This window comes from Tinamus guttatus, unplaced genomic scaffold, assembly GCF_059628265.1.
Source record: "Tinamus guttatus ecotype Peru unplaced genomic scaffold, ASM5962826v1 Tinamus_guttatus_pri_ptg000215l, whole genome shotgun sequence".
NCBI lineage: Eukaryota > Metazoa > Chordata > Aves > Tinamiformes > Tinamidae > Tinamus > Tinamus guttatus.
In genome coordinates, this window is record NW_028288749.1 from 1,841,640 (window position 1) to 1,865,217 (window position 23,578).

At 44.6% G+C, this 23,578-nt stretch overlaps 1 protein-coding gene across 3 annotated transcripts; it reads left to right on the top strand.

Annotated features, from left to right (window-relative positions):
- Positions 1-1,500: 1,500 nt before the first annotated feature.
- Positions 1,501-23,279, top strand: KLHL20 (kelch like family member 20). Of its 3 annotated transcripts, none has more exons than XM_088524849.1 (12): positions 1,501-1,596; positions 2,889-2,953; positions 9,389-9,962; positions 13,736-13,894; positions 15,031-15,125; positions 16,259-16,374; positions 16,696-16,879; positions 18,066-18,209; positions 18,401-18,534; positions 19,171-19,379; positions 20,838-20,944; positions 23,121-23,279. In XM_088524849.1, the coding sequence occupies exons 2-12, from the start codon at positions 2,931-2,933 to the stop codon at positions 23,203-23,205; spliced, it is 1,830 nt and encodes a 609-aa protein (XP_088380975.1). In that variant the 5' UTR covers positions 1,501-1,596; positions 2,889-2,930; the 3' UTR covers positions 23,206-23,279. The 3 variants fall into 3 exon arrangements, with proteins under 3 accessions (XP_088380975.1, XP_088380976.1, XP_010226917.1); XM_088524850.1 differs by lacking the exon at positions 1,501-1,596 and adding an exon at positions 2,777-2,790; XM_010228615.2 differs by lacking the exon at positions 1,501-1,596 and having other exon boundaries at positions 2,853-2,953.
- The last annotated feature ends 299 nt before the right edge of the window (positions 23,280-23,578 follow it).

Here is a 23,578-nt window from a genome sequence, read left to right on the forward strand (position 1 = left end):
AGATATGGGTTGTTCCCATGGTCAGAAGTTGTTGGTTTCCAACAGCAACTGTTTTTTATGGATGGAATAAAATCTATCCTCTTTTGTTGAATGCATTTCTTCCTCCTTAATTCTTCTAAAAGGCATCTTCATCAATTCTTGCTGTTTCTCCAGCTGTTCCAGGTTATGGTGTTTAAGTAGCGATCTGGTAGTGGCTGGCAAAAGATGCTATTCACAGAGGAAGCCCTGAACCTGTATTTAGGATGGCTGCATAACAGAGGTGTCAGTATAACCCCTTCTTATTCACAAGTTGTGATTTCGGCTACAGAGAGGATCTCGTGCTTAGCTTCTGGATGTACATGACTGTGCTTGATCCGGGTCAAGCACAGCTACCAGCACCACTGGTAGCATGTCTGGATGTACATGACTGTGCTTGATCCGGGTAGGTTTTGTCTGAAGCTACAAGGTGTGCCATTTCCCATTTCTGCAGGACGTGGCCACCTCGTGGGGACACAGTCACTCCATGGGGATGTGGACACCCTGCGGGGACATGGCCATCCCATGGGGACACGGCCACCCCATGGGAACATGGACACCCATGGACACCCCGTGGGGACATGCCGACCCCATAGGAACGTGGACTCCCATGGACACCCCACGGAGACGTGGCCACCCTGTGGGAACGTGGACATCCACGGGCACTCCGCAGGGACGTGGCCACCCCATGGGAATATGGACGCCCATAGACACCCTGCGGGGACGTGGACAGCCTGTGGGGACACAGCAACCCCATGGGAACATCGACACCCATGGACACCCCGTGGGGACATGGCCACGCCATGGGAACGTGGACGCCCATGGACACCCTGCAGGGTCGTGGCCACCCCATGGGAACGTGGGCGCCCATGGACACCCTGCAGGGTCGTGGCCACCCCATGGGAATGTGGACGCCCACGGACACTCCATGGGGACATGGCCACCCCATGGTAACGTGGACGCCCATGGACACCCTGTGGGGATGTGGCCATGCCATGGGAACGTGGACACCCACAGACACCCCACGGAGACATGGCCACCCTGTGGGAATGGGGATGCCCACGGACACCCCATGGGGACATAGCCATGGGAACGTGGACACCCACGGACACCCCACGGAGACGTGGCCACCCTGTGGGAACGTGGACACCCACGGACACTCCACAGGGACGCGGCCACGCTGTGGGAACATGGACGCCCATGGACACCCCACAGGGACGTGGCCACCCCACGGGGTCGTGGATGCCCACGGACACCCCATGGGGACATAGCCACACCATGGGGACGTGGACGCCCACGGACACCCCGCGGGGACGTGGACGCGCACGGGCACCCCGCGCACACGGACACCCCGCGGGGACGAGCACCCCCGTCCCGGCCCGCGGGGGGACCCCGGGACGGCCCCTGTCCCCGCTCCGCTCCCCCCGCCCTCCGCGCAGGGGGCGGGGCGGCGGCGGAACGGGCGGGCGCGGCACCTCGGCGCGGCGGCGGCGGTTGGCGGGGGGACGCGCGCGGGGCCGGACCGCTTCCTGCCGCCGAGGAGAGCGGCGGGCGGGCGGCGCTGCGGACCCGCTGCCGGCGGTGAGCGACGGGGGGGGGGACCGGAGTCGGGGGGGAGGAACCCGCGGGACCCGCCGCCCTCCCGCCCTGGGCCCGGGGGGCCGGGGACAACGGCCGGGACCCCCCCCCGGACCGCCGCCCGCCGCGGCCTGCGGCAGCCGCGGGTTGGGGGGTCTGGGCGCCCTTCTGTGCTTTCACGTAGCCCCCCCAAACCCGCGCTGCTGTGGGGCCTAAAGCTGCCGCGTGACTCTCCGGCCCTTTTGGGGAGGGTGCTGTGCTTCTCTGAGCCAACTTCTCTGGTAAATGCGTGCTTTCCTTTCGTGAGAGCTGCTCAGGCTTATGCTGTCAGCCGTTGTCTTTCCCACAGTTTTCCTGTTTTGTTTTTCGGTGCTGGTTTCGGTTCTGGGTAGCAGGATTTTGTGAGTATCAAGATGATTATGCTTTTGGTCTTTTACTGCATGACTACATTTACTACAAGGTGACTCTTATTGCTTTTCTTTTACTGCATAAAAAGGTGACTCTTAGTGCTTTAAATAATGTTTTAATTGAACTTATTTCTGACTCAGTAGTCATTAAAATGAAATCAGGCTGGTGGATGCCCTTGTGGAAAAAAAGGGGGCTTAAGCCCTGCTAGAAGGTAGTATTTGAATAGGGAAGGGGCTCTTCAGGTTGCAACTGTTACTGCTCTCAAAAATATAACTATTTTGGCTGGATTTGGTGTGTTCGGGGAGCATCGTTAACCCCTGCAGAGGCAGCACCACTGGTAGCATCGCGCTCACCTCTGGGGCATGGAGTTATCCCCAATTTCCAGCTATTGGGCAGATCTTGCGTCAGATACTGGCCCTACAGAGAGGCTGCTGAGCAGTTTGCCAGGCACCAGCCTGCTTAGATCTGCGATAAATATATGAGGGAGAGAGATTTCCTGCCTCTGGCTGAGGTATGTGAGAGAGAGAGAGATCAGGTTGGATTCATATATATGTATTGTGTTCTTTGGTAAAATAATCTGAAGGACTCGGGCAGAAAGGCAGCCTGCTGAATTTATGGCACGCGTGTTCTGTTTGCCTAAGGAATCATTATGCAGCTGTGGCAAAATTACTTTTAATGATGATTATATTTTCTCCTGCTTGATGGTCTCTGCAATCTAGGCATCGTTAATCCAGGCTGTGAATTTTACAGCTGGATAAGAGCTTGAAGGCCTGTTATTACATGGATGTGGTCACTTATGCTGTCCTCCCTGAGCCGTACTGAAGAGAGGAAGGAAGGCGCCCTCGCTGCAGAATATCACCCTTTTTGTTTCCTTTTTCTTGCCTTAGATCAGCTCTTGAAGTGTGAGTGAAGGTTTCTCTTCACGGTGCATGGACGGAAAGCCAATGCGCAGGTAAGATGTGAAAATAATTTCCTTTTTTTACCCAGGTGTGCTCAGTTACACAACTTTATTTCATAAGTACTTAGAGCATATATATATATATATATATATATAAATTTTTATTGCATATATATAAATTTTTATTGAGATCTCTTCAGGAAAGCTAGAATATAAAGCATTTATCTTTACTCTCTAATTCAGTGTACTTAGTTTTCATTGCTTACAAGACCAGATGTCTTTAGATGAATATGCTGTTATGGAAAGAAAGTAGTGAAGATAAGTTGTCATAATTCTTTTTGGTGATTTTTTTTTCCCTCTAGTTCGCTAGCATTTAAAATTCATTTTTTTTTATATTCACTTATGTATTCTGATATTGTGACGTAAATTGCCTAGGAATAAATTCAGACTTGATTTTTGGAGTATTTTAGGGTATTCTTACCCTAACTGGCAGAGTTTTGCTCCTGTGGTGCATGGAGTCTCAGGTGAAGGGGCTTCCTCTCCTAATTACAGCTGTCAGCTGCTTCAGTTCTAATGAGCTGAGGATGTGGCTGAAGTTTAAGTCAGGGGAATTCTTGCTCTCCTTGTGTCAGAAACTTCCTGCTTTATAGAGAGGGGAGAAAAAAAAAGATTGTCACAGTAAATCAGGATGGTGACAAGCTGTCTAACAGGATTATCTGCTAGTTGCAGTTACTTTTCACTATTAGTTGCCAATCCCGTGACAAAACTTCACAGCAAACATGTTTTTGCGTCTTGAAACAGTGAATGGAAGCCAAGTTTTGCACCACCAAATGAAGAGTAAAGAGAATCAGTACAAATCACTTAGTCTTCCTATACCTTTTAGGATGTTAGAAATGGGAAAACTTTCTTAAAATCATGCAGCTTGCAGTTTGCTTTATTAAAAACAAACACTAATGCAAAACAGGGCAAGGAACTTTACCATATGTGAATATGTAGAGAGGTTTTTAGCATGTGCAGAGTGCTGCCTGAGTTCTGTTATTGCAGCAGGAGACAAGGAATAAATAGTTAAACCTTTGTCGAGTGAGGCTATATTGTTAAATTAAATGAACCCTTCAAGCACAACAGAAAAGACTGTTTGTGCCATTGCTTCAGATAAGCTAATGAATAAACCGTGGGACGTGACATGGGCATCCCTGGTGCTGTGTATTGTTCAATATTTTGTCCAGATAAGGAGTCTGAGACAATGAGGAGCTGCCTGAAACTTTTTACAATGAGTTCCTTTTTCTCCAAGACAGGTTAAGTAGCAGATGAGATCGCTTCAATCTCAGTCTTCTACCACTGAGACCGTTTAAATCTTCTTAACCTGTGTAAGACCACGTTTTTGCAGGCTTTTGTGTTGTACTCCATCTATCAAAATGTTTCCCAAAGTGACATCCAGTTGGTGGCTCCATTGGTGCGTGCTCATTTTCTCTCTCTCTTTTTTTTTTTTTTTCCCCCAGTGGAAAAATTGAGATTCTAAATTACTGCCTTTTTATGTCTGCTGTTTTCTGCATGTGGCATTGAGGCACAGAATGAACGTGCTAAAGTTTATAGTTTCTAGGTCTTTTGTGGCTTTGTTCTTTTGTTTCAGACTTGCCATCCCAGAGGTTCTGTGTGCCCCTCAGTCTGGGGTAGTTTTAACCCTTGAGCTTCAGGCAGTTTTCTTAATTTTAAAATTTGTATCATGGATGGACAGATCTTTCAGTCTTTTTATTTGCCCTCCCTCTGTGGCAACCCAGTGTAGAGCACAGATTATCAGGTTTGATGTGCTTAGAGGAACTTTATTTTGGGGGGACTAGCCCTCCAGCTGAGCGTTGTGCCTGGATGTGTCGTAGTGCTGGAGTCGAGCCAGACAGATACAGATCTGTAATGGGCTGGGGATCTTCAGATCTTGAATTTACTTGTGTATTGAAAGGGCCTTTGTGGATTGTTGAAATTCCCATTTTTTATTGTACTGCTTATTTTAACCACAACAAAAAAGAAGCTTTCCGATTGGGTTTCAGGCTCACAGATCTTTTAAAATCCTTTTACTCGGGCCTCTGCTCACAGTGCTGTGCAAGAGCCCTGCCAGGTGCCACAGACAAGTGAGCTCAGGTTTATTCTGCACCATATTGGTAAATATGAAGAGTTGGTTATCAGGATTTTGAAGATGGGAAGTACAGTTTGAACAAAAAATAAATTGGAGCTATTCCTGTCAAGATTAGAGAAAACTAACTGAACTTCAAACAGTAGCTCTTTCCAAAATGAGATGCAGAGGTTTTGGGGAATTAGTTGGAGGGCTGCAGTAATGAGTTCCATCTTTTTGCGTGTGGACATTGTCATTCTTGGTGAAAATGGAGAGTTCTCTGGTTTTAGTCAGTGAAAAACCAACCTAAATGTAAATAGGAACACGTTAATTAATATGTATGATTAAATAAGATCATTACAGTTCTCATTCTCAGTAATTTAGAATGATATTGCAGTTAGGTTTATCTGCCTGCTTGCTAACTCAGATGTGTTGACAAAGTACATCTAAAACTTGCTGTTTGGGTAAAAAAGGAGCCAAGTAGGATTTTGTTCTCAGGTTGTGGCTTGGTCTTATCACAGGCCTTGAGTTAGCCTAATATTTTCTGCTATGCTATGCTGAAGCTTATTTGGACTCTCACACTAAAACATAAACCAGAAAAAATGCTGCTATCTCTGACCTGAAAGTTAAGGAACTATAAGACAGTATTGGGGAATGTTTTCCTTAGATACCTAATCTTTTTTTTTTTTTTTTTTTTTAACTTTTAAAGAAGCTACTCTGTACTGTAAGGATGAGTGTCTGATAAAGGCCCGTGTGAATGAACAGATTTCTGGGAACTGACATAGCTGAGTAAAATGGAGGCAGAGCAGCTGATTTATTTAGCTGACTTAGTGTTGCAGGCTGCCTGTGTTCCCGGTTGTACTTTTCAGCAGTGTGCTACAAAAACTGATCCTTTGTCAGCTCTTTCTTAATCCCATTGTAGCTGTAGATTTCCCCAGCCCTGCATTTTGATGGAAGCTAATCCCAGAATATCTGCATAGCTGAGTGGGAATCTTTTATCCTCGCAGACACATTTCCTCTCTGATCCTCAACTCTTTCTAATCACCCTGGGTATTCAGGAGCAGCTCTTAGCTTTATGTGTGTGTGTGTGGGGGAGGCAGCCAGCCTAGCATGTGAGAATCAAGTGCTGCCTTCTGTCTTTCACACCTCCAAGCTACTGAGTCACCGTTTCATCCCCTATGCATACATCTGCATAATGCACACACAGTGCAGTTAGATTAGTGTCCTCGTGGAGATAGAGGCCATCAGACAGTGTCCTTTGAATTCACACTCAGCAGCCTCCCCAGTGCCCAACATCAGCATCTGGTTTGATCCTCCATGGAAATTCCCAAACCCAGTGAATACTGGCTTCTGACTTACCCAGGGATAAATTAGGGGTAAATCAAGGGTGCTATTTTTCTTTTCCATCCATTCAGTTTTCTTTAATCATTAACCAGCACTTCCTTTCCTTGAGGAAGCATACCAACATTTTTTTAAAATTTGTTGATGTATGTTTTAGTGTGAGAGTACAAGCAAGCTTTTACATAGTTTTGCAGAAAGCCTTAGGTGCCAGTATAGGCACTCGGGTGAATGATATTGAAAACAATGCAGGAATGCCTGTGGAGGCCCCTTTTCAATTAGTTTATTTATAGAAAAGTTCAATGGACCCTAATTTGAGGAGAAAATCCTGTTTTGTCCTAGCTAGGAAAGGATTAATTAGGAAAGGACAAGGATTTCTATTACCCAAATCCAGCCAAGTAACCACATATCCTAAAGTCAGTCTATTACTTAGCTCTCACTGTCAACCAAGACTTCTGCATGGTGGGGTTGGCAAGGTGCACCACATTTCTTGTGTGTGTTTTTTTTTTTTTTTCAGAGTTTTTAACCTGTTTTATAGGCAGAATCTGTGGCACTCCAAGAGCTCCTGAGCAGCTTTAAGGCTACTTTTAGCAGGTATTTTATGTTTGAGGAAAGTCTAGAATTTCTTTAAGGGTCCTGTTTTCAAAAAAAAAAAAAAAAAAAAAAGGGGGGGGGGAAATAGAGCCTCCTTTGTGAGCGGTAATTGCATGAAATGGTTTTTGTTTGTTTGTTTGTTTTGTTTGAAGGATGCCTGTGTCCTGCTTAGAAGATGCTTTGAAAGAGGGTCTGGTCGTGATGGAATTATAGTAGCATGCGTCTTGCTCATGGCTAATTTTTTCTTTCTTAGGGGTTTGACGTAGATTTTATTGTGCTTTAGGGGTTTAAAGCTATTTGGCTTGCTTAGCAGAAACTAGACTTTGTACAAGGGGATTTTTTTTTTTCCCCACATTTTGAGTCCCTTTCTTCTTGTCTTTGCAGAGGGATTAAATTACCCTGTAGCCGAAGCTGCTAAGGAATATGAAAGTAAACCAGTTAGGCAGGTTAATTAATCTTTAGCCAAGATTTCTTGGACTTTTGTGGGGGCACCATTGAACCTAGTTTGCATGCATTATTGTAAGGAGAATTTACCCACGTGGTGGGGAATTTAGCATTTCTTTGAAAAAGACTGTTGAGCCTCACAAGGTGGATTTGAGTTGTGAAGGAAAAGTGGGCATAGGAGAGGAGCATGAGAGGCAGTATCACAGCAAAAGGATTTGTCAGGGCTGTCAGGAAAGGAGAACAGTGATGGATCTAAAAAGGATAGCGTAGGGATAAAAAACAAGGTATTTAACATATAGAGGCTGAACTGGAGCAAACAGCAAAACCCAGAGGGGAGAACTAGCTGGATCTGTGGAGCCAAGATATGAGGAAAAGGTAATGGTCTGAAACATCTGAATTTGATGATCAAGGGCAGGGTGTGGGGGGGAATGGGCAAACAGTCTAGGATGCAAGTGAATAATCTGAACTGCAGCAACAGCCTGGTTTCCCTGTGGTTAGAAGGTGCATTTGACATAATAATGAGAGGAGAGGATGTGAGTTATTTTTTAATCCTTTCCTTCAAGCATGCTGCAAAATGTTTTGAGCAATGGCAAAGTGAAGGTGGGTATCTTTTTAACTCTTAATATGGGCAAAGCGAGCTAGTGACAGCTCACAAATGCCAGTGTATAACAAAAAGGTTGGAAATGGGTAACATGAGGTTTTCAGAGTCTCTCCAAGCACCAGTGCGTTCACCGGATAATTTGTAACCATCAATATTCTGACACTTTGCTCTGTGTGCTTTAGTTGACCTAGGTAGTGTTTTCTCTTCGGAGTTAATATAGGCAAGAATTTCCTGTTTTTATATTATTTTCGTAGTAATTGAAATCTCACTGATGATAGTGCATATTCTTATAATTGTGCATGTAGTATTTGCCAAAAATTCAAAGATGCCCCAGCTATCCAAAATGGCATCTCAATTAAATGTGTGCTGATACCTACAAAATCAGCCTGATTGCCCAATGCAGAACTAAGTTTAATTCTTTTTGCTTAGTACTGAGCTCAGTTTTTTTGCAAAGTGAGGTCTGGGGAGTAAAGGAAAGGTACCCAAAGTCTTAGAGGGGGACAGCAAATAGTTGCAACTTTGCACTTGGAGTTGTGAGTGCAGTATGTTTTCCCTACTCTGCTGGAGGCTTAGTTTACGTGTCTCGTATTCTGAAGTTATCATCTTAACTGTATTTTCTTCCTTTTGTGGGAGCCTGACAGTTGGAAATGCCTTGATTGTTTTGACTTTTTTCCCTGACTGGTCTAATAATCCTGATTGCATTCTGTAGTTCTTAGCCCGCCGTTCCTGGGAAAGATTAAACTTCTTTTGAAGCATGGTGAGGAAGGTGGATTGTGTCAGAAGTGCCCATAACTTGAAATATCTGAAGAGGTAATGATTAAATGAATGATCTGTGAACCTGAAATATATTTGTGGTAAGCTGCAGGGCACTTTTAACTTATAAAGTCTGCGTGGCAGTTTGCTGTGTTCAGGTATCACTGTGTTGAGTGGCCCTGTCGAAAAGGTAGGTGGAAGAACAGATAAGTTTAGTTAAAGCAGATAACTAGAATTACACTTTATGGTGGCAGGAAAAAAAAATAAAGAAAAAAACCGTCATGACACTGGGCAAGTCAGTTCATCATCTCTGCTTTGACTCACTATCTCTGAAATGAGGATAATGTCTTTCTAACTAATAATGAGGTTCAGTTAATAAATATGTATGTGCAATTGGAATATTACAGCAGTGTGTCATAGAAAGCATATAGAAATAGGTATAAATACAAGCCTGTTTCATTTGGCCTTTGTTTATTTCTAAGGACACTTTGGGTTGAGGCAGATTCTTTTTTCGTGGGGTCACGTGTTTGTTTCCACCTTCTAGCTCACGCTGGGTTCACCGCTCCGTTGTGCTCCTAAGTGACACGAGCTGGGGATGGTGTTTAGAGATAGACGTGGGGATGCTGCTCCTGCCTCACGGCTTGCTCCGTTGCAGGTGCACTAGTACTCGCCCAGGAGAGACCGGAATGGACGTGACGAGCCGTTGCACCCTTGGAGATCCCAACAAGCTGCCGGAGGGGGTGCCGCAGCCTGCCCGCATGCCCTACATCTCCGACAAGCACCCTCGGCAAACCCTGGAAGTGATCAATCTCCTGCGGAAGCACCGGGAGCTCTGCGATGTGGTGCTCGTAGTCGGCGCCAAGAAGATCTACGCGCACCGGGTGATTCTGTCAGCCTGCAGCCCCTACTTCCGAGCCATGTTCACCGGGGAGCTCGCGGAGAGCCGCCAGACGGAGGTCGTGATCAGGGACATCGACGAGAGGGCCATGGAGCTGCTCATCGACTTCGCGTACACCTCGCAGATCACCGTCGAGGAGGGCAACGTCCAGACCTTGCTCCCAGCTGCCTGCCTTCTGCAGCTGGCTGAGATCCAGGAGGCCTGCTGCGAGTTCCTTAAAAGACAGCTGGACCCTTCCAATTGCCTGGGCATCCGAGCTTTTGCTGACACCCACTCGTGCCGAGAGCTGCTGAGGATTGCGGACAAGTTCACACAGCATAACTTCCAGGAGGTAAGGCACTAGTATACTGGATTAGGTGAAAAACATCCTGTGAATGTGCCCTGAGAGAGCCTTGGCCACCTCTTGTTTTGCCTTTCCTTCCAAACCCTACCCTACTCTCTGCTGCATCTCCTAGGGTGCCAACTGTTAGCTGGGGAACAGAGAGGAGAGGTACTTGAAGGACTGCATGATATTTTTGTTCATGATCTGTAGCATTTCTCTTATTCGGAGTTCCGCTGTGAATCCTGTATGGAAGGCAGGGCCGCTGGCACTAGTTGATGTTTGGTATTGTGTATGTGGAAAATTGCCAGCTACAAATCAGAAAAGAATCTGTATAATAGCGTGGGATTGTGTGAACAGTACTCAGATGGATGAGAGGGGTTTTCATTGCACCAAGCTACAGAAAAAAACCCAAAATCTTAAAGCGGTTCATTCCTGAGCCCTGGTTGAGAGGGCAAGAACATACATGTGTTTTGGAGACAGCTGCTCTCTCGAAGAAGCACTGTAAGCATGAAGGTCTGTTTCCCTAGCTGAGAGATTTGTTTCTTTTCTTCCCTAGACTCCGCACTTTTCTATCCCTATCCTGGGTAGGCTGCTGCAGAGAAATCTCTCTTCCTGTTACAGGCCTTTTTCAAAGGGAGACAGCTCCAGAATCCACTTCTGATTATTTAGTTTCCTCAAAGAAGTGGCAGCACATTAATGCTGTGATTGAAGTTTACACAGGGAAGGGACTGAAATTGTATTAATTTCAGTCAGGTAGTACTTAATTAAATCACAGGAAGAAGCAAACACCATTGAACTTGACTACTGGATGCACTGAAGACAGTACCTGGTATTTAACTAGACACATGACATCAGCATACTGGTAAATTTGCAGTAAATGTGGCTTTCCCAATCATAAAGACTAGAAAAAAATGACTTCGCTGTGTAAGTTGAGAGCTTGTTTTTTTGCAGAGCTTGGTGATTTCCCAAAAGCCCAACATTCAACCCAACATTTTAGCCACCATTTCATGTGTGCTCTGCTTGCTCTACATTTCTTCTGCATTTATTTTAGGGGGAGCAGGATGGTAACCAGATGGTCGCTTATTTTCAGTGCTTGGTGGTTTTAATGGTTAGAGCTAGTTCTTCTCATTATTACATGAGCAGGGCATGCTTATGAGTCTCTAAATAACTTTTACAGCCCAACAATTCTGCATTTTAGTGTTTTAGTACTAATACACACAGCTGGAATCTGGAACTGTTAAGAGCTGCTTGTTGTGGGGGTTCTTTTCTTTTGCAGTCCATCAAAGGCAGCTTCCCATCTTCCTCATTCCCGTGAAGGCACGTGCAGGCAAAACTTCTGGGCTCTAGAGAACACTTTCCCTCAGAGATGGTACAGATTATAATTTACTTAACTAAATCGTGGCCTCCAGAAAGGAATAGGTTAGACTGGAGCCTTCCCTGCTTGGAAGGTGGTGTTTAGCTTTTTGTGTCCGTCCACGTGGAGGTTAAATCGAATACAGAACGTTCGCTTCTCTGCAGAGACCGTAACCCCTCCAAGCTGGCCAAAAGGAAAAGAAGCAGGAAATGGGAATCTCCTGGTTGGCAATGTAAAATATTAAGCATTCGGCATCATGCCAATCCATGCAGTTACTTTGAACGCAGTCTAAATTGCTGCGTGTCCTCTGCTGCGCTAACCTCCAGTACTATTAGTTTTTATGTGTATTGCTGCATTACGTCATTAACTCCTTGGTAAAATGTTTCTCCAAGTCTTCCATTCCCCTCAGTTTAATTTATTGCCTAAAAGCCCTAGTGAATATGAATGCGAAACGGTTCTGCTGTGCAAAAAAAAAGCCTTCATATTTTTTGCTTGATCTCTGACATCTGTGTGAAGTGAAAAAATAGAACAACTTGCGCTGTTTCAGTAGGCAAAGATTGTGTTCCATATTCTCTTACATTTTTTCTATCTCTTTTTAAATGCAGTAATCAACAGTGCTGTATTTTTTTCTGATTTTGTTCAGTGCATATAAAAACAAATGAAGGCCATCTCATTTTTGTTACTGCTGTGAGCTTCTAGAAAGTAAATATCAGACTGTTAATATTAGTCAAATAGTTTTTAATGTCCTGATAATTAAGCCAAAAATAAGACTGAATGTTTAAGAGTGTTTATTTTACTGTGTAAACTAACAAGATGCATAGCAGCAAAGACTGGATTTGCAGAAGTGCTGGCAGTGTCTTGAGTTCAGTGAGGTACGACCGTGTTTTGTGAGGGTGTAAGTTGTGTTGTATCCTGAACCCCTATTTTTATATCTGGGGATGCATTTACAAACCATCAAGGTAAGATTTAGACATAAGCTGGTCTATGTAAAAGCGAGGAAGACTCTGCAAAATGCTGATATGGGTCTTTGTGGCCATCTCAGTTTGAGCTCAAAGGCTGAGAAAGTGTCTGAGATGACTCTGTTGTGACTCTTGCTGCTCCCTGGCAGCCCATAGGATCCTGGAAAAAAAGCCTGGTAACTGACCTTATTTCCTTGAGTTTCCTTTTAGCAGTATTTGCTGTTGTCAGCAGCTTGGCTATTTTTTGCATATTCATTCAGTGTTCTTGAATCAGTTCTTGAAGTAATCAAAAGGACCACGCAGCTGATTCTTGTTGAGACGACAGTATTAAAGAGAATGGATTTCTCTTTTGTTCATGCTTCATATCCTAAAATAGGTCGCAGAATGGTAATGTGGTTGCAAATGAAGGGAAAGGCCGATATTGGGTGTTTTTCCGTCCCTGAGGCTGCACGAGCTTCCAGGCTGCAGCCTGGGAGCGCTTGCCGGGAGGTTGCGCTGGGAATGGGCAGTGCAGCCGCTTCTGCAGCTCCCTTCCCTCGCTGCTCCTCGGCCCTGTGCCCGGGACGTGGCCGTGAGGCAGGGCTGGGTCACCGGGGGCTCGGGCTGAGCCCGGCACGGGGAGTTTGTGCCGGGTTGGATGAGCGGAGGGTCCTCTAGCGGCAGCTGCGGCCTCCCGAGGAGCGCGGCTGCTCTCTGGGGTACCGAAGGAATTAACATGTTTGCAGATTGTCAGTGCCTTGGATTTCACAAGAGATCGGTCCTTGCGGCTTTAGCAGCCTCTGATTCCCATTTAGGTGTGTTTGGGCTCGCGCATCCTCTCAGTATATATTTAGAGCAAGTGAAAGGGAGACAGGATCAAATGAGTCCATCTCCTTGTCCTGAAATCGTTGCTGTTCTGCTACAAATCAGCATTCGGGAAGATCTTTCCATATTCTCTACAATGCCTCTGGTAACTTATTTCTGAGATTTGTTATTTTTTGTGCTCTGTTTGGACTCATTATGAATAAAGCCTCTCTATTCTGATACTGTTTTTCTGTCGAATATTTACCGTCTGCCTCACATTTTTATTTCTGCTTTATGTATTACACATGGCAAATGAGGAGGCTGGGTTGAAATAAGGGCTTTGTTTTTCCTAAGTTTTGAAACCTGATCAATGCATCCCGTGGTTTAACCCTTCAAAAGTAATCTGCAGAACTTTATATAAAATTTTCCTTTCACTTGCATCGCCATCTAAAGGTGATTTTTGCTTTGTTGGGGACTGTGTTCAGCTCTGTGCAGTGAACCCTTCGCTCTGGCTGGTGTCTGTAACACTTGTGGGTATTTGGCACTTTGTGGGATCCCTCCACGGGGCTCTGACTCGAGCAACCCCTCTCTCCTTTAGCCTTGCATTGAAGTGCAGGAGTCGCAAATGATTCTGGTGCTTTGACCACTGATCTTAGGTTTTTCTTTACTCCTTTCTGCTTAACCAGGTAATGGAGAGCGAGGAATTCATGCTGCTGCCTGCCAACCAGCTCATAGACATTATATCCAGTGACGAGTTAAACGTTCGCAGTGAGGAGCAGGTTTTCAACGCGGTCATGGCCTGGGTGAAATACAGCATTCAGGAGAGAAGACCCCAGCTGCCACAGGTAACCTGGAGCAGAGCAGCATGTGAGGCTGCTGTGTCCAGGGGAGGACTCGTGAGGGCTGAGATTGTGGTGCCACAGCAGTGTCACTGTTCCGAGTGCATTTTGTGATTCTGCCTGATTTCCATACGGGTTGGCAGACTTTTATTTTGCCCTTCATCTAGGCTGAAGGTAGCAGCAGCCAGACGCTGCAGTAGGGGCTTTATTGAATGGTTTCCAGGTAGGCCTTGCCAAACAAGATCGTTCCAGCAGTCAATCCAGACAAACCCGCCTGTGTTGTTTAGGGTGCTGTACAAAAAAAGATAGTGGAATAGAGAGGGGGGGGGGGAAAGCTTCATTCGAGATATATTTTTAACTTCTGCTCGTTGATTTATGCCTCAGCCCTTATGATCTTATATTGGAGATTGTCAGAATGCTTTTGTTGAAAGATGATGTTTTGTCTAAAGCCAAAGCATTTCAGAAAGATGTATCCATTCTGACAAAGCTGTCATCCAAAAAAAGCTTCTGAAGTCTCAGGTTTTCTGATCAAACGAGGTGAGAGACTGTCTGCCTCGGCTTTTCTGCTTTGGAAATGGCTGTTAAGCACAACTTTATTTAATGGAAAGCTTTTGAAAATTGTTAAAAAGGAATTGTTTTCCTCAAGCTAGCTTGTTAATACTCATACAGTTCTGCCTTTTGTAGATCCCTCTGTGTATAGCTGATTATGTCTCTAAAGTCTAAGCTCTTGTGAAAGGGATGTTATTTATTATCTTTCATTTATTATACAATACCACTTAAATTTAAGAGGGCTAAACAACTCTTAATTGATGATAAAACTCCTAAGCAAGCTAGTGTTTCAGGCAGATGTATTGGCATCTGCAGTTTTGCAAAGGTTTTCAGCTGATAGCTTCTTTTCAGTGAATTGGCCCATTTAAAAGACGAGGCTTTGACTGTCTGAATTGATGCACTAGACAACTAGAGTGGCAGTTTGCCTGTGTAAGTGATCCTGCTCTTGGTTTGCCAGAAGAATTGTTTATCAAAACTTGCTAGTCTGCAACTAAATAGCTGAATATTTCTGTTTGGCTTCTCCTTATATCTCCGAGACTGTCTATTTTATCTTTAGTGATGCTTTTTTGTTGTTTTGTGTGTGTGTGTTGTAGGTCCTGCAGCACGTCCGCCTGCCGCTGCTGAGTCCCAAATTCCTTGTGGGTACTGTGGGCTCTGACCCTCTTATTAAGAGCGATGAAGAATGCCGGTAAATCTTCTCACTGATTTGCAGAGTGGGATTTCATTGTATGTGGGTGCCTTATTTGCGTCTGTTCTTTAAAACTGTGTTAAATTGCCAATGGTAAATGAGTGTTTCCTCTTTGCAACTGGGAGGAGAAGAGATTTTTTTTTTTTCAAGTTTTCAGTGAAATAGCAAATTTTGAGTATACAATTTGACTCCTGGTAAAATATCTTTCTGTGGATTTTTTTCCATTTCACGCTTTTTGTTTCTGTAGTCATGGCCATTCAGTACATCCCACTACTCGCATGGCATTTGTGATCTTGCCATGGCTTAAAGTGGTGTTTCCGTATCTGAAATATCCTGCTTTTGACAAGCGAAACAGCTCTGGGGCTGGAATCTGCTACTTCCCACAATGGTAGTGCAGGAGAGCTGTAATTTCCTTCTCTTACAGTGCAAGTCTTGCCTTTCTGGTTATGTGCAGTTCTGTTATCTGTAAAGCACTCAATTTTTGTTGTGCTTCCTGTAAAATTGCTCACTGGACACTCAGCTGTTCTCATTCTGAATAAGAGTTACCCTTGGAGGAATTCCATGTCTGTTGAGGGAAGGAGGATTCTCTTCTTTTTTGTTTTGTTTTATTCAAGGGTTTGGAATATTAGCATTAGTCCAGGTGACAAGTCATGAATGGATGGACAATGTGAGATGGCCAGAGCTGGTGGATAAAATAATCATCAGAAGGGTAGTATCTCCATCTCTTGGTCTTGTGTGTGTATTATGTATATGTGTGCTCTTAATAACTTTCTTGTTTTTAGGCAAAATCATTAAGTTTTAGCTCGAGGCAGACTGGGTTTTTCTTTTCTACATTGTAAGCCTGATGAATCTCCCGCGCAGTCTTGTTGTCAGTGTTTATTGCTCGTAATATGTAATATTAACACTGGCCAAATACTGATACTGGTCTACGTCTGTGTCACTGTAAACAACTGATGACCATTTGGGTGACAGAGTATGTTTGAACTAGAGCTATTCATGCACTTAGGTAGTTTGTGGATAACCGAAGTGCATGACTAGTGCTGGCTGCTCTTACTGTCAGTTTTGATTTGTGCCTTCTCTCGAGACCCCCGTTGTGTGAACATTTGGAATTAATATATTCCTGTCTTGCACAGGGACCTAGTGGATGAAGCTAAAAATTATCTGCTGTTGCCCCAAGAGCGGCCACTGATGCAGGGACCAAGGACAAGACCACGCAAACCCATCCGCTGCGGAGAGGTGCTCTTTGCAGGTGCGTGCAGCTCTTGCTGGCTTAGGAGATTTAAATCCATGGGTTTTCTGGTTATAGTACTCCTGTAAGAGCAGACTTTACAAATTCTTCCTTCTGGGGTGATATATACATTACTTAGTGGTTTTAGTTTTTGTAGAGTAATCCTTCCAAACTTAGACTAGTCTTTTTGAAAGTGGGACTTGGTCTTGTAACGGTGGTCCTCAGGATGAGGGGTGGGTTAGGGCTGGCCAAGCACAGGGGAATCCCTCAGAGCAGGCTCACCCACGTGTGTGAACGTGATGCATCATCATGACCCTGTTTCTTGTGTTTTGGTTCCTGCAGTGGGGGGCTGGTGTAGCGGGGATGCAATCTCCAGTGTGGAGCGCTATGATCCTCAAACCAATGAGTGGCGGATGGTGGCTTCCATGAGCAAAAGACGCTGTGGTGTTGGAGTCAGTGTTCTGGATGACCTCCTCTATGCTGTGGGAGGCCATGATGGTTCCTCTTATCTTAACAGTGTAGAAAGGTAGGTCTCCATAGGGCTGCTACTCTGAGTGTTTACTCTGAGCATTTAAACCTGGTGTAACCTCTCAAAAAATTGATCCATTTTGCCAGCCATGTTACTGAAAACCTGACATTTATATTAATGCTGTCTCCATTTCCTCCTCCTTTGCCTACCTCCTCAATATTGTATTGCTGTACTGCTAAACTAGGACTTCAGGCATAACAGCTTGTGTCATGTTATCCTCAGCTTAATGAGCCAAGACATAGTTTTGGTATAAGGAAGGAATATTTAAGAGGTAGGTCTCACTGCAAGTGCTAGGAGGAGTGATGGTCTTGGTTAACCTTCTTTTGAAATTGCTGGTTTGTTCTTACCATTGCTGAGGAAGCTGAGGTTACGGCATGTGTTACTTAATGCTCAAGGAAAGCACTTGAGCGTATTGTTGTGGAATGGGGACTAGAGAATTAAGGAACCTTGTAAATACTTTTACAGAAGAAGGAAAATGGGTCAGATTTAGACCTCTGAAAGATGCAAGTTGAACGAGCTTTGTTAAACTTCCTACTTTTGGGAGCTGTGTGTTGAGAGTCCCCCCCGTGCCTTTGAGCCCCGAGACTTGTGCATTCTTAGTGCTCTAAACCTCGGTCCTCCAACAAAATCCATCAGCTGTAAAAATATCTTCTTTTTTACCAAACCACCCATTCTTTCCACATACCTTTTTACATATTCCCAGCTTCCCAGATGAGGATGCAGGCCTTACATCCTCCATGTCCTGCATTTATTTTCTACTTTACTTCCCAGTCTCTGGGTTCCCAAGCCAGTCCAGCTGGCTCATCGTGGTCTAGAAGTGTCGGTCCTGGTGCTGTGAGCTCTGGTGTGGGCTACAGAGAATATGCAGCAGAGTAGCTCTTGGTGCTGCTGCTTGCACAGAGGCAAATTGCCACACGTCAGCCTGGCTTGGTAACCTGCTTTTTATGAACCTGTGGCTTTGATCCTCAATTTGAATCATCTCAAACTGCAGTTTGGAATGCCTGGAATAACATGTCTTGGATGCATTGCATTGCCTGAGGGCCTTTATCCAACTTCCTTCTAAATAGCTGTGTTGCAGTTCAGGCTTAAGATAGGCAAATTCCACTACCCCAGTAGTTTCTAAGCACAGGAGTCTGAAACTTTCCTAGAAAAGCAACTTGTGTTGTTTGGTGTGTTTTCCTAGATACGATCCGAAGACCAACCAGTGGAGCAGCGACGTGGCCCCCACCAGCACCTGCAGGACCAGCGTTGGAGTGGCAGTTCTTGGGGGCTATCTCTATGCTGTGGGTGGCCAAGATGGTGTCTCCTGTCTCAACATTGTGGAAAGGTATCTCAAAAAAGAAAAAGTGGGGCAGAGGGAGAGCAAGATCTCTTAGTAAGATGCAGATGAGCTTTAGAAGGGGAGGTAAATGCTGTACAGATTTCGTGGGGATTATTGTTTGGAGACAAGCAAGGACAGTCTGCCTGCCCCTTTGTGAAGATGTCTGTGACTAGTTGAGTGTTTTCTCGTTTCCTCAGGTACGATCCAAAAGAGAACAAGTGGACTCGTGTGGCTTCCATGAGCACCAGGCGCCTAGGAGTGGCAGTGGCCGTGTTAGGAGGCTTCCTGTATGCAGTGGGAGGCTCCGATGGAACATCTCCTCTCAACACTGGTATGCACTTTGCTGTCTCTCACCGCAGTCATACTTGCCATGGTCTTGTTTTGTTGTGTCTCTAATTCCTGGATGGCAGGTGAGTATTTTAGTGAGCAGTTTGCTATACATTTCCTTCTTTAATGTAATTTTGCTATAGAGTAATTCATTCTCTAGGTTTCTAAGACCTTATTACCTTGTTGTATATGTCTTTTTTTTCTTCTTTTCCCTTCTCTCAATGAAGCCACATCTGACAGTGTGTCCTGAAGCCAATGCTTTACTCATTTGCTGAGCAGTTGCAAGTGCATCTTTTTCTTGCAGTAGCCCTTATGCTATAGGAAGGAGGATGCTGTAGGCCACACTGCTGCAAGATGAAAATGCAGATCAGTTTGTAGCATTGACCAACTCATTCCTGAGCGAAGATGCATTATGTGACCGGACTATGTAGCCTTCCAGGGATTGGAGACAGGAGAGGGAACAGGCAGACTTTTAAAGCAGGAGAGCATTGGAGTGGGTGATCACAAACTGGTACATCTTATTTTTATCATGTGGGGAATTGCAGTGTCTTACAGGTTTAGCAATGCAAGATAAAAAATAATGCGACTTCCCCCTGCTCCACCAGCCTTGTTGTCCAAAGCCGTGTCTTTTCCTCCACAGTGGAGCGCTACAACCCTCAGGAGAACCGCTGGCATACGATTGCCCCCATGGGCACGAGGAGGAAGCACCTGGGCTGCGCCGTGTACCAGGACATGATCTACGCCGTGGGGGGCCGGGACGACACGACCGAGCTCAGCAGCGCGGAGAGGTACAACCCCCGGACCAACCAGTGGTCTCCCGTTGTGGCCATGACGTCCCGCCGGAGCGGGGTGAGTCTTGGCTTGGTTTGCCTGCTTACACGGTGCTTAACGATGCTCCATAGGCCATCGGCTTGTGAGATTCCTATCTTGCTTCCCCTGTACCTTCACGTGTTCTCTGGGAGGGAAATGTTTGTTAAAAAGGCAAAACCCTGTAGCAAAGGAGAGTGAGATGTTAGTGGTGTCATACCCCGGGCTGTCAGCTCTATAATGTGTCACAGGATGTGTTAAGTATCCATTAATCTAGTCATTTTTGAGTCTTTTTAAAATAATTTTGGTCCCTTGTGCTGATACAGCTACTTGGGCCTGAAACAGAGGAATTCTTTCATTTCTCACTTGGTGAAGTAGCTGTGCCTGCTCTGGGGAAACTAGTAGAGAAAAATATCAAAATTAGTAGCTGGGTCTTTTCCTGTAATGCATTTTGGATCACGTGGGAGATGAACATATCTGCTTGCACAGAAGAAAGAGTTCAGAAACTTTTGGGCAGTTACTTGCTTAGGTACAAGTTTCTAGTTAGTCTCTCTCATTGCCTTGTGAGATTTGTGTGGGAACAGAGTTTCCAGCCTCTTACCTAGAATGTTGCCTCCTCACAGTATCGTGTGGGGAATGGCAGCATGTCTTCATCAGCTGCTAATCCTCCTGCTTTCTGCAGACAAATGAGCAAAAGATTAACAGAGCGGTTTAAGCAGTCCTAGTGTCTAGGCAGATGCAAATGTTATGAATATTTAACATTGGACATGGAATTATATAGTACTGAGTTGATTAATTCTGTCTGTACATTAGTATTTCGGTGTCTGAAGCAACTATGAATCATAACTTGATTCATAACTTATTTTGGGGGGCATGGAACATGTGTTTATTTTCCTCATCAAAGCATGTGGACACAGTTCAACGTTGTCCTTTGTAATTGCAGGTCAGGTGTTGACTTTTCACAAGCATGTTTGCTTTTTGTAGAATTTGGTAAATAGATGCATCTTTTTCGGTAGGCCTCCTGAGTTCTCTTTAGTTTCCTCCACACCAAAACAAAAACCCTTTTGCACAGTGTTCTGGCCTTATTTCTGTGCTGTGTTGGGGTGTTTTCACTGGAAGTGGTTTCCAAGACCACAGAACAGCTTGAGATTTCAGTAACTTTGTAACTGGTAATAAAGGGAGCCCTCTCTTTCTTTTTCCCCCCCTTCTCTAAAAGATCCTCTTTTTTTGTGATCTACGTCTACCTTTCACTTCGTTTTTATTTTAGCTTAGGTGTCATCCTGTACCAGTATGTTCTAGCTAAATGAAGCTATTGATGCATCTAGTTAGGTATATTATAGACTACTTTGTTTATCCTTTTTCTTCCACACAGAAACCTCTGCTGCATGTCTTTCCCCAAATTTGGTTATTGAAGACTTCAATATTTCCGTTTTAACCCTTGGTTTCAGAATATGGTAAACATCCCAGCTAAATAAGTGCTCTCTGATGGTTATTTTCCAGGTGGGCCTCGCCGTGGTGAATGGACAGCTAATGGCAGTGGGGGGTTTTGATGGGACAACGTACTTGAAGACCATTGAGGTGTTTGATCCAGATGCCAACACGTGGAGGTAACCTTAAGTTTGTGAAATGGTCAAATAACATTTTCTGGCTGTGGCTGCTTCAATGCAGCCAGTGTTTGGAGCTGTTCCAGACAGGCTAGAAATGTGAAGTGTGACATCGTAAGGAGTTTGGGTGCAGCAGCCAGTGTGGTAGCCGTGGTGTGGCTTGTTGGCTTGCATGAAAGTGCATGAAAGAGAATCCTCATCTAAAAACCTGAGAAGTGGTTAACTTCCTTCAGCTCTCCACTTTTCATTACTTCTGATATTCAGGGCTGAGAAATAACTACATAAAAGGAATACTTGCCATTTACAGCATTTCACTGAATATCAACCTTGTGTTAGGTTGGTATTTATGAATGCAAGTGGTGCTTTTCCATATAATCATGGATAGAAATCCAAGACTTCAGTAAGCCAATACACCATCTAGGTTTGGCACCCTATGATTTTTGGAGTAATGGGCTGTTGAGAAACACTCTCTTGCAGTTTTCTGCTTGAATTTGCTTCAATTGTAGTTCTAGCCATCCACTCCAATTTAAGTAAAACAGAAATGTATTTTCCATAGTGATTTTTTTGTTGTTGTCCCCCGCCCTCCCCCCCATCTGAGGATATCAACAAATTTAATCATCATTTAGGAAATAAAGTCTCATTGCATCTTTTGCAGGTAGGAAAATGCTGCATAGGTAGGTTACTGAGACTTGGAGAAAATAAATGACTTGACAAGTTTGCTGGGTAACAAACAAAAGACAATGCAAAAATGTTTGAGTGCTGCTTTTGAACTTAGAAACTGGGCCACACTGAAACAGATCTACCCCTTATGTTTATTTTGGACTGAGTCTGCTCTTGCTTCCCAAAAAAAATAAGCTTACTGTTAGCAGGAGGAGCTCACTGTCATGGTGTAGCATTCAGCCTGCTCATTTTTGGTTTTCAAATTGAGGCTCTGATTTCCATATATTTCTGGAAGAGCTGAAACAGAACAATTTGAACGTTTCCTGATGGGAAAATGTGTATTGAACGGGAAGATTTTTTTTTTCTTCCTGTTTCTTTTCCAGGTATAACTGCACTTGAAAGCAATTGTCTGCATACTTATTCACAATTCTAATTAGTGCAGAGCTTCAAGCTCTTATTTATATTCTTTCTTTTAGTAATCTGTCACGTGTGCGGATTAGCAAGAAATTAATATCTTTATTCCTTCCAGATTAGTGATACTAGAAAATTAACCCTTTTCTGTTGAGATAATCTGTCATAAACTGAGTAGGAAGATGCACCTGTATGCTGATTTGTGGCCAATGCCTTTTGAAATGCATAGAAAACCAGCTGAGTAGAGAGCAGTATGCATTTCAGATTCCTTAGCTGAGAGATTTCAGCTACTTACAGCAACTCTAATGATACCTAAAGTATTCAGAGTTAGGGGTTACTGCCTGGTCAGAAGTTTAGGCAGCTGTTCAAGGTATTAGTCTGTGTTTTCCCTACTGAATTCAATATAGTTGATTAGCGTTGTGGTCCTTCTTGTTTGTTTGTTGGTCTTATTGCTGTAGGAAGGGTTTCTTTTATGTAGTCCAACTACTTGCCATGCATTTTGGGCTTAACAAGTGGCATTGGAAGGAGTTACTTGAAGAATTTGCCTCTGGTGTTTCTGCCAGCAGATTGTAGAGACACTGAGAGGAACATGGAGCTGAAGAGAGGAGGGTGCTGGAGTCCACAGGGAGCAGAGTTCCATATGAAATGCAGGCACTGTTTCAGTAACATATCTTGGAGGAACAGATGGTGTTTGGGATGTGCTAAATCTTGAGTGAGAGCTGAAAATAGGTTATCAGGAACGTTAAAGAAATTAATTTAATTGGAAAGAGCGACTCCTTGTTCCTGTGTTACCCCAAATGTACCCCAGGATAAACTACAAGCAACCAAGATCTTTTCTGTCTTGCATGGAATGAGGCAAAAAGTGATTACTTAAGAAACAGAACTGCTGAGCATCCAACCAAGAAGCAAATCCTGGTTTTTTTCTAGAGGGAGGTGAGCAAATATATTTACCCTGGAAGTGTGTACAAAGACTGCTGCCCTGCTTAGTGATTGTGGTCCACATTAACCGAAGGCCGAGAAGAAGCAAGAACAAGGGCTGGGTCGTTCTTTCCCACAGCAGCTCCGTGAAGGAGCTGAACCTGTGGTCACTGGAGCTTTGTCTTTGCAGGTTGTACGGAGGCATGAACTATCGGCGGCTGGGAGGAGGCGTAGGAGTTATCAAAATGACACACTGTGAATCTCATATATGGTAAGCAGCAAGGGTGGGGGAGACCCGTGGCTCTCCTTCCTAGAAAAACTGAAGAGACTTCTTGACACTGGACCTCTTTGCAGCTCTAGTACGAACGGTCTAGATCCAAGGTAACTCTTTGCCAGTGACACTTTCTAGCAGATTGTGAAAACGACTTCTGTGAGCGTGCGCCCAAGGGAAGATCGCGTTGTCAGACTCCAGGGAACCACGGGACAAAAGTAGGAGTGTTGCTTATGTCCTTATTTTTCCTAAATAGTCTGCATTTTTGGATAAACCAAACTGTAAAAGTCGTTATCGTGCGAACAATACCAGTGTAGGGACTACAAGCTATGCCGGGAGTCTGGCAAGAGGAGGGTTTCCCTGATTTCCCTCCTCCT

Coding starts and splice junctions, on each gene's coding strand:
- KLHL20 (XM_088524849.1), top strand. CDS start 2,931: ATGGACGGAAAGCCAATGCGCAG. Junction 16,375..16,695: donor CGGAGAGGTGCTCTTTGCAG/GTGCGTGCAGCT, acceptor TGGTTCCTGCAG/TGGGGGGCTGGTGTAGCGGG. Junction 20,945..23,120: donor CCAGATGCCAACACGTGGAG/GTAACCTTAAGT, acceptor TTGTCTTTGCAG/GTTGTACGGAGGCATGAACT.